The sequence below is a fragment of the Coregonus lavaretus genome (assembly GCF_964263955.1).
Source record: "Coregonus lavaretus genome assembly, contig: HAP1_SCAFFOLD_772, whole genome shotgun sequence".
In the NCBI taxonomy this organism is placed as follows: Eukaryota; Metazoa; Chordata; class Actinopteri; order Salmoniformes; family Salmonidae; genus Coregonus; species Coregonus lavaretus.
The window spans coordinates 1-9,883 of NW_028166115.1; the positions used below are offsets into that span (position 1 = coordinate 1).

Here is a 9,883-nt window from a genome sequence, read left to right on the forward strand (position 1 = left end):
ACAGTGGCCATGGATACGAGGTGCTAGATGCTGATGGGTCAGTATCTGTATTATTACACATCACTGTATCAGAAAGTAGGCTGGCCCTCTTTGGAGTCTTGTAGATCGATGCATTGCGCTCTTTTTGGTTATAAAGCCCTCTTGCACAAACTTCCACTGTACGTTACTTCATTGTTAATCTGCAGACGTACGAGCTACCAGACCCAGTCTCAGGGATGGCTTACTCAGGAGATCCCTTTGATCTCCAATGAGTTAGGTAAATCTGAATTTAGTTTTTTAAATCTCCAAAAACGATCTAAAATTTGATGATTTGGTGCCTCTACAGTGGGGGTCTCCAACCTTTTCTAGCATGAGAGCTACTTTTCTTTTTAAATAAACAATTCACAAGCTACTAATTTTTTTGCAACTCTTCCCTGGGCCTAGGTGTACAACAGATGTGTCTTATGTCAATATACACTACCTGTCAAAAGTTTGGACACACCTACTCATTCAAGGGTTTTTCTTTATTTTTACTATTTTTTACATTGTAGAATAATAGTGAAGACATCACTGTCCCCTGTAGCTCAGTTGGTAGAGCATGGCGCTTGCAACACCAGGGTTGTGGGTTCGTTTCCCACGGGGGGCCAGTATGAAAATGTATGCACTCACTAACTGTAAGTCGCTCTGGATAAGAGCATCTGCTAAATGACTAAAATGTAAAAAATATAAAAATCAAAACTATGAAATAACACATATGGAATCATGTAGTAACCAAAAAAGTGTTAAACAAATCAAAATATATTCTATATTTGAGATTCTTCAAATAGCCACCCTTTGCCTTGATGACAGCTTTGCACACTCTTGGCATTCTCTCAACCAGCTTCATGAGGTAGTCACCTGGAATGCATTTAAATTAACGGGTGTGCCTTCTTAAAAGTTACTTTCTGGAATTTCTTTCCTTCTTAATGCGCTTGAGCCAATCAGTTGTGTTGTGACAAGGTAGGGGGGTATACAGAAGAGCCCTATTTGGTAAAAGACCAAGTCCATATTATGGCAAAAACATCTCAAATAAGCAAAGAAAAACGACAGTCCATCATTACTTTAAGACATGAAGGTCAGTCAATACGGAAAATCTCAAGAACTTTGAAAGTTTCTTCAAGTGCAGTCGCAAAACCAATCAAGTGACTCCACGACTCCAACACCATCATTAAGTTTGCCGACGACACAACAGTGGTAGGCCTGATCACCGACAACGATGAGACAGCCTATAGGGAGGAGGTCAGAGACCTGGCCGTGTGGTGCCAGGACAACAACCTCTCCCTCAACGTGACCAAGACAAAGGAGATGATTGTGGACTACAGGAAAAAAAAGAGGACTGAGCACGCCCCCATTCTCATCGACGGGGCTGTAGTGGAACAGGTTGAGAGCTTCAAGTTCCTTGGTGTCCACATCACCAATGAACTATCATGGTCCAAACACACCAAGACAGTCGTGAAGAGGGCACGACAAAGCCTATTCCCCCTCAGGAGACTGAAAAGATTTGGCATGGGTCCTCAGATCCTCAAAAAATTATACAGCTGCACCATCGAGAGCATCCTGACTGGTTGCATCACCGCCTGGTATGGCAACTGCTTGGCCTCCGACCGCAAGGCACTACAGAGGGTAGTGCGTACCAGTACATCACTGGGGCCAAGCTTCCTGCCATCCAGGACCTCTATACCAGGCGGTGTCAGAGGAAGGCCCTCAAAATTTTCAAAGACTCCAGCCACCCTAGTCATAGACTGTTCTCCCTGCTACCGCACGGCAAGCGGTACCGGAGTGCCAAGTCTAGGTCCAAAAGACTTCTCAACAGCTTCTACCCCCAAGCCATAAGACTCCTGAACAGCTAATCATGGCTACCCGGACTATTTGCACTGCCCCCCCACCCCATCCTTTTTACGCTGCTGCTACTCTGTTAATTATTTATGCATAGTCACTTTAACTCTACCCACATGTACATATTACTTCAACTATCTCAACTAGCCGGTGCCCCCGCACATTGACTCTGCACCGGTACCCCCCTGTATATATAGCTCCCTACTGTTATTTTATTTTACTTCTGCTCTTTTTTTCTCAACACTTTTTTTGTTGTTGTTTTATTTTTACTTTTTTTGTTAAAAATAAATGCACTGTTGGTTAAGGGCTGTAAGTAAGCATTTCACTGTAATGTCTGCACCTGTTGTATTCGGCGCATGTGACCAATACAATTTGATTTGATTTGATTTGATGAAACTGCCGCTCATGAGGACCGCCACAGGAAAGGAAGACCCAAATGTACCTTTGCTGCAGAGGATAAGTTCATTAGAGTTACCAGCCTCAGAAATTGCAGCCCAAATAAATACTTCACAGTGTTCAAGTCACAGACACATCTCAACATCAACTTTTCAGAGGGGACTGTGTGAATCAGGCCTTCATGGTCGAAACCACTACTAAAGGACACCAATAAGAAGAAGAGACCTGCTTGGGCCAAGAAACACGAGCAATGGACATTAGACCGGTGGAAATTTGTCCTTTGGTCTGGAGTCCAAATTGGAGATTGTTGGTTCCAACCGCTGTGTCTTTGTGAGACGCGGTGTGGGTGAACGGATGATCTCCGCATGTGTATTTCCCACCATAAAGCATGGAGGAGGAGGTGTTATGGTGTGGGGGTGCTTTGCTGGTGACACTGTCTGTGATTTATTTAGAATTCAAGGCATTCTGCAGCAATACGCCATCCCATCTGGTTTGGGCTTAGTGGGACAGGCTGTGTAAGGGCTATTTTACCAAGAAGGAGAGTGATGGAGTGCTGCATCAGATGACCTGGCCTCAACCAAATTGAGATGGTTTGGGATGAGTCGGACCGCAGAGTGAAGGAAAAGCAGCCAACAAGTGCTCAGCATATGTGGGAACTCCTTCAAGACTGTTGGAAAATCATTCCAGGTGAAGCTGGTTGAGAGAATGCCAAGAGTGTGCAAAGCTGTCATCAAGGCAAAGGGTGGCTACTTTGAAGAATCTCAAATATAAAATATATTTTGATTTGTTTAACACTTTTTGGGTTACTACATGATTCCATATGTGTTATTTCATAGTTTTGATGTCTTCACTATTATTCTACAATGTAGAAAATAGTACAAATAAAGAAAAACCATTGAATGAGTAGGTGTGTCCAAACTTTTGACTGGTACTGTACCTGGTAAAATAATGGTTAAAACAACTCTAAGGGGGACCCATAAAATTATATTTAGTATTTTCCTGAATTCTGTTTTCTCAGTTTAATTTTCTCCTGGTTTTAGAATTTGTTTCATTTTTTTGCTCTCAATATTACAATTATTCAAAGAGTAATCTAAAATTGATGTTCTGAGTCCATGTCAGTGCTTAAATCACATCAGAAAAAAAGAAATGTAGGTCAGATAAAAAAAATTAAATGTTTTAGTGTAATTCCCCTTTAATTGCACATCTAGCAAGAGAGGAATGTTTCTGCTGAGGCTACTGCTGCAGCACGTCATGGCAGGGTTTGCAAAACAATCGCCACCCAATTGATACAAATAATCATGAAATAGTTATGTCAGGTAAGCCTACTTCGCAGTTAACATTTACTTGAGAAGGTTTTTGGGGAAAGTCTTTCTGTCTGTCTACCCACAAGACTGTTATCATCATTGCTAACTGGCTACATACAGAGTGATAGACAAACGTGTGCACCAAATAGATGGGCAATATTGCTGGAAATTAATTGGCAGATATTGTGTTACGTTTGGATTTTGAAGCCAGTAGTGGCTAACCATGGGTGGGATAATGTCACTGTGGCTTTGATTGGATAGTAGCCGGGAGCTTTATGTTTGACAGTTTGCGATAGAACACATGAAGAAAATGCATGTACTTTCTGAATTGATTGGCGAGCTACTCATAGGTGGGCTGAGAGCTACTGGTAGATCGTCCATATATTTATTTATATATTCTACAGTGAGGGAAAAAAGTATTTGATCCCCTGCTGATTTTGTATGTTTGCCCACTGACAAAGAAATGATCAGTATATCATTTTAATGGTAGGTTTATTTGAACAGTGAGAGACAGAATAACAACAAAAAAATCCAGAAAAACGCATGTCAAAAATGTTATAAATTGATTTGCATTTTAATGAGGGAAATAAGTATTTGACCCCCTCTCAGTCATAGAACATCTGTGGAGGGAGCTGAAGGTTTGAGTTGCCAAACGTCAGCCTCAAAACCTTAATGACTTGGAGAAGATCTGCAAAGAGGAGTGGAACAAAATCCCTCCTGAGATGTGTGCAAACCTGGTGGCCAACTACAAGAAACGTCTGACCTCTGTGATTGCCAACAAGGGTTTTGCCACCAAGTACTAAGTCATGTTTTGCAGAGGGGTCAAATACTTATTTCCCTCATTAAAATGCAAATCAATTTATAACATTTTTGACATGCGTTTTTCTGAATTTTTTGTTGTTATTCTGTCTCTCACTGTTCAAATAAACCTACCATTAAAATTATAGACTGATCATGTCTTTGTCAGTGGGCAAACGTACAAAATCAGCAGGGGATCAAAAACTTTTTTCCCTCACTGTATATATTCGTCCATATATTTATTTAAATATTCTTAATTCCATTGCTTTACTTAGATTTGTGTGTATTGGGTATATGTTGTGAAATTGTTAGATATTACTTGTTAGATATACTGCACTGTGGGAGCTAGAAACACAAGCATTTCGCTACACCCGCAGTAACATCTGCTAAACACGTGTATGTGACCAATAAAATGTGATTTGATTTGAGATCTACCTGTTGGAGACCCCTGCTCTAGAGCAATTCAGACAGCTGATTGAGGAACTCTTTATTGAATAAAGTTTTTGGTATAGGCCAAATTTGGGTTAAATAAAGCTGATCCTAGATCTGATTGAGTGGGAAGCGCTTAACTTCACTGAGCTTTCTCTTTCAGTGCGATAGCTAGCCAAATGCAGACGCCAATGCCTCTATGTTCCCTTATATGAAGTAGGAGATATGCATTAGAGATGGAGACATACAATATAGTTGCTAGATAAGAAGGAGCCCATTTTTTACCCATTCAGTATTCTTGCTTATGTTCCCCTATCCATCCATCTGCCTTCTGTGTCCTTTACTCTCTGTCAGTCTGCTGTCTCTCTTGCCTCTGTGGATCAATCTCTATGTGATCAATCTACATGCTTGCTTGTGTAGTCTTACTCTATCCATCTGCCTGCTTTGTCCTTCACTGTCTCCCTGCTGCCTCTGGGCCCCTGGGGGAATATGATCTGAGATAATGGTGTGTGTCTTACCATTGATTCCTTCCCTAGTTCCTATGACAACAGCCAGCTGTGCTCCTGCAGCTCGGACAAGACGGTGATCCTCTGGGACGTCGCCACGGGACAGGTCACCCGGAAACTCAGGGGTCACGCTGGGGTGAAGGAACACAATAAAACTATATTTTCTGTGTCACAGAGAGAGAGAGAGAGTTTTAGAGAAAGGGGGGAGGGGGGAGAGAAGCGGGTAGGAGAGGTCAGGTGGGTCAGAAAAAAAGATAGAAAGAGATGTTGATGTTGAAGGAATAGAGACAGGAAAGAATACAACAGCAACAACCTCTGACTAGAGCCATTTATATTCATGGATACGGCTCGGCCTCTTTCTCTTTGCAGAAAGTCAACTGTGTCCAGTTCAATGAAGAAGCTACAGTCATTTTATCTGGTGAGTTTTCTCATTCCTTCATCCCTCCTCAGCAAAGTGCATCTCAGTCACAGCTACAGCCAGGTCTGTGGCTTCAGCATTGTCCTGCTCAGCCACAACAGGACCCATCTCAGTCACAGCTACAGCCAGGTCTGTGGCTTCAGCATTGTCCTGCTCAGCCACAACAGGACCCATCTCAGTCACAGCTACAGCCAGGTATGTGGCTTCAGCATTGTCCTGCTCAGCCACAACAGGACCCATCTCAGTCACAGCTACAGCCAGGTCTGTGGCTTCAGCATTGTCCTGCTCAGCCACAACAGGACCCATCTCAGTCACAGCTACAGCCAGGTCTGTGGCTTCAGCATTGTCCTGCTCAGCCACAACAGGACCCATCTCAGTCACAGCTACAGCCAGGTCTGTGGCTTCAACATTATCCTGCTCAGCCACAACAGGACCCATCTCAGTCACAGCTACAGCCAGGTCTGTGGCTTCAGCATTGTCCTGCTCAGCCACAACAGGACCCATCTCAGTCACAGCTACAGCCAGGTCTGTGGCTTCAACATTGTCCTGCTCAGCCACAACAGGACCCATCTCAGTCACAGCTACAGCCAGGTCTGTGGCTTCAACATTGTCCTGCTCAGCCACAACAGGACCCATCTCAGTCACAGCTACAGCCAGGTCTGTGGCTTCAACATTGTCCTGCTCAGCCACAACAGGACCCATCTCAGTCACAGCTACAGCCAGGTCTGTGGCTTCAGCATTGTCCTGCTCAGCCACAACAGGACCCATCTCAGTCACAGCTACAGCCAGGTCTGTGGCTTCAGCATTGTCCTGCTCAGCCACAACAGGACCCATCTCAGTCACAGCTACAGCCAGGTCTGTGGCTTCAGCATTGTCCTGCTCAGCCACAACAGGACCCATCTCAGTCACAGCTACAGCCAGGTCTGTGGCTTCAGCATTGTCCTGCTCAGCCCCAACAGGACCCATCTCAAGTGATTGCTTATGATAATGGTTCTCCGTGTGTGTCATTCTTTAGGCTCCATAGATGGTACAGTGCGTTGCTGGGACACCAGGTCCAGAAAGTTTGACCCCATCCAGATTCTGGACGAGGCTCAAGATGGTGTCAGCAGTCTGAAGGTGTCTGAACACGAGCTGCTCACTGGGTCAGTACCAAGTCTGCACCTTTCTGTTCAATTCAGTTTCATTCTCATAGAAGAGTCCTCTAACTGTCTTTTCTATCTAATTTCTTTCTCCAGGTCAGTGGATGGGAGAGTGAGGCGGTATGACCTGCGGATGGGCCAGCTGCATGTGGACTTCATCAACAGTCAGTATCTAGTCTTACCAACTAGTTGTTTTACTAACTATCACTAAGTTCTGTACCTAGACCACCCTGAGTAGCATTGATTTGTTATGTGTTTGTCTCTGTGTTCCAGGCCCCATCACGTGTGTGTGTTTCAGTGCGGATGCCCAGTGCACTCTGACCTCCAGCCTGGACTCCACCGTGCGTCTACTGGACAAGAGCACAGGGGAGATGCTGGGAGAGTACACAGGACACAAGATGAAGGGCTACAAGCTGGACTGCTGTCTGTCCAGTAAAGATACTCACGTACTGAGCTGCTCTGAGGACGGACACGTCTACTGCTGGGACCTGGTGGAGGTATGTGGGATGGATAAGTTATTCAGTAATAGATAGCTCCCCTACCTATCAAAATCAATTGATTTGATTTATTGATTTTGCTAACTATCTGTAAATGTTAACAGCTGCAGATTCAAGAACATAGTATGTTCGCTATCAAGGATGAAAACATGAGTAGGTCCGTGTTGCTCGAGTACCGGAATTGTGTGCCTAAAGAGTATTGGTGTTAGATTCCTTCAATTTTTTTAACATCTCTTGTTTCTCTCTCAGGGTTCTCTGACGCTGAAGCTGCCAGTCGGAAAGGCTGTCGTCCAATCGCTGTCCTTCCATCCCTCGGAGACCCGCCTCCTCACAGCCATGGAGGGGCGTGTCCAGGTGTGGGGGGCGGAGCCAGAGGAAACGGAGGAGGACGAGGACGTGGTGGTTGTTAAACAGGAAAAAGTATAGTAGTCACTAGATGGACAAAATAGATAGGACAAGAGTCATGGGTCATGATATCATCAGAACTGATGAGTTCCCTACTGTACATTAACTGTCTGCTCTTGACTCAGGGTCAGGTATCGGATTTTGGTTGAGGGAAATGGTTGAAATCACGTGTGGTTAAAATGTGACGTACCTCTGCTGTTGCTAGCATGGCTAAAATATGGAATAAATCAGTGAAAATCAATGAAAAGTACAGCTGATGTCCTAGCATTATCATGACCGTTTTAAAAAATATGCATTGTAAATATTTTGTAAACGATGAGCTTTGAATAAACCCTTCTTGTTTTCCAAATGAATCATATGCTCTAATATTTATTTCTTAGTAGCCATGAGGGAAAATGTAATATCACTCATCAACATTGGTCATAAAACATGTAGATAAGGTTGTCTTTATTAAGAGATGTACATATGAACATTGCACAAGGACAAAATAAATTAAGTAGCATCATACAGGAATCATCTCAAATAAATAAATAATTTATTTTACATAAATACCTTGTTGGTTTGCTGAGGACCTTTTTTTTCCGAATTGTAACAATTTTACTCAACAATCAACCAAAGTGTTAACCACCATTAATTAATCTATGCAGCAAAATAAGATCCATTCTTGTCATTGGTCAAAAAACTCCCCAAAGCCACTTTAAATAACTATAAATATACATATGCATATGAATGCATTTCTTTCTAGCAAATAATAGCTACATCTGTAATCTCTTTCCTCCTGGATCTCAATTACGCTTTTACAGCACAGCTGAGCTTCTACGCTTCGCCCATTGCATTCTGAACAGCCAATTGCCACGGCCCAAAAGTGAATGTTCAGTCCCCGTCCCTCCCCCTTCACGTCCAGCTGCTCCCCATTAACCCACACAGGTACACCCTGCAGCCGACAGCTTCTCCACCTTGTGCCAGCGATGGGCGTTATCCAAAAAGGCCAGATCTTGGTGGTGGGTGGGCCTGCAGCATGGTCCATTCTGCCACAGCTCCTCATTCTGCTCAGGCAGGGCCCCCCTCAGGAGCAGGTTGGTCAGGGTCAGATCATGGTTGGAGCGGACACGGGGACAGGCTCCGCTGCAGTACTTGAAGAGGACGGTCTCGTCCGCGTCGTAGCCCAGACCCAGGTCTCGTACCTGGAGGAGGATGGAGCGGAGACCACATTGGGTTGAAGAGCGGCGGGACCGGATTGGGATGATTGGGGCTGGGGATGGGACGGAACCCCTTTGGTCTTCTATTCCGAATCCGGAACCTTCTGTGTTCTTATTGTTGTCGTTCTCTTTGTTGGATTCTCCTCCACCTCTCCTCTCCTCTGATGGGGGGGATGATGCTTGCCCTCGCTGCTCTGAAAGATGGAGAGAAAGAGAGAGAAAGAAAGATAGAGGGTTATTAAAACACTCAACACACCAACTTGGACCAGATATCATTACACTATAGACTGCAGTAGACTGATATCTACAGAAAAACTTCAGAACAGAAATCACTTAAAATGCTCTCAAAATTCTCCAGTGACTGTGTATGCCTTGTCACTCCAGTGTCAGACATCATCCTGATGTAAACCAATCTCAAAGCAAACCACATCTTTAAAGTACACAACAATATCTAGATACATATAACCCAGTACAAAACTGATTAAAATAGGAAGAAATTCTATCCTGTCCCAGTGTCTTATCTCCAATGTCAAAGGTCATGAGTCGTGACCCCCATCCGTCCTTACCGAGTAGTGAGCGCAGCCAGTGTCCCTCTCCTCTCTGGACACAGAGCAGCAGAACAACCAGCTTCAGTAGAGACCTCATATCTACCCTCTTCTCTTTTGTTTATCCCTCTTTCTCTCTAAGTAAACGAGTGAACAATGGATGAGTGTCCACGAGTGATGCTGAGATGCAACAGAGTCACAACCTCCATTATATATCCCTCCGAAAAGAAGGGGGGATGAGACAGGATGGGGGGGATGAAACGGAGGGGGGTACACTAACCCGTTCCTCGCTAAAGCGCCAAACCCGTAGACTCACTTGAGTTTCGACGGTTAGCGGTTTGATTGTTGGATGGGTGTTTGACCTAGAAATGTGTCATATTGGGATTATACTTA

The 9,883-nt window shown here is 44.1% G+C and overlaps 2 protein-coding genes across 2 annotated transcripts; one reads left to right on the forward strand and one right to left on the reverse strand.

Moving 5' to 3' along the window:
• Window positions 1-5: 5 nt before the first annotated feature.
• Window positions 6-8,099, forward strand: LOC311115045 (WD repeat domain-containing protein 83-like; the record flags this gene model as incomplete). Its single annotated transcript, XM_084190258.1, has 7 exons — window positions 6-37; window positions 5,318-5,423; window positions 5,657-5,705; window positions 6,721-6,847; window positions 6,941-7,008; window positions 7,118-7,341; window positions 7,591-8,099. Coding segments are annotated over 7 exons (783 nt in total), but the record flags the coding sequence as incomplete, so codon positions are not given.
• Window positions 8,100-8,660: 561 nt separating this feature from the next.
• On the reverse strand, window positions 8,661-9,590 carry LOC311115048 (persephin; the record flags this gene model as incomplete). The annotated part of the gene is made up of 2 exons (XM_084190261.1): window positions 8,661-9,139; window positions 9,512-9,590. 2 exons carry the CDS (start codon window positions 9,588-9,590, stop codon window positions 8,661-8,663), a joined length of 558 nt encoding a protein of 185 aa, XP_084046387.1.
• Window positions 9,591-9,883: the final 293 nt, after the last annotated feature.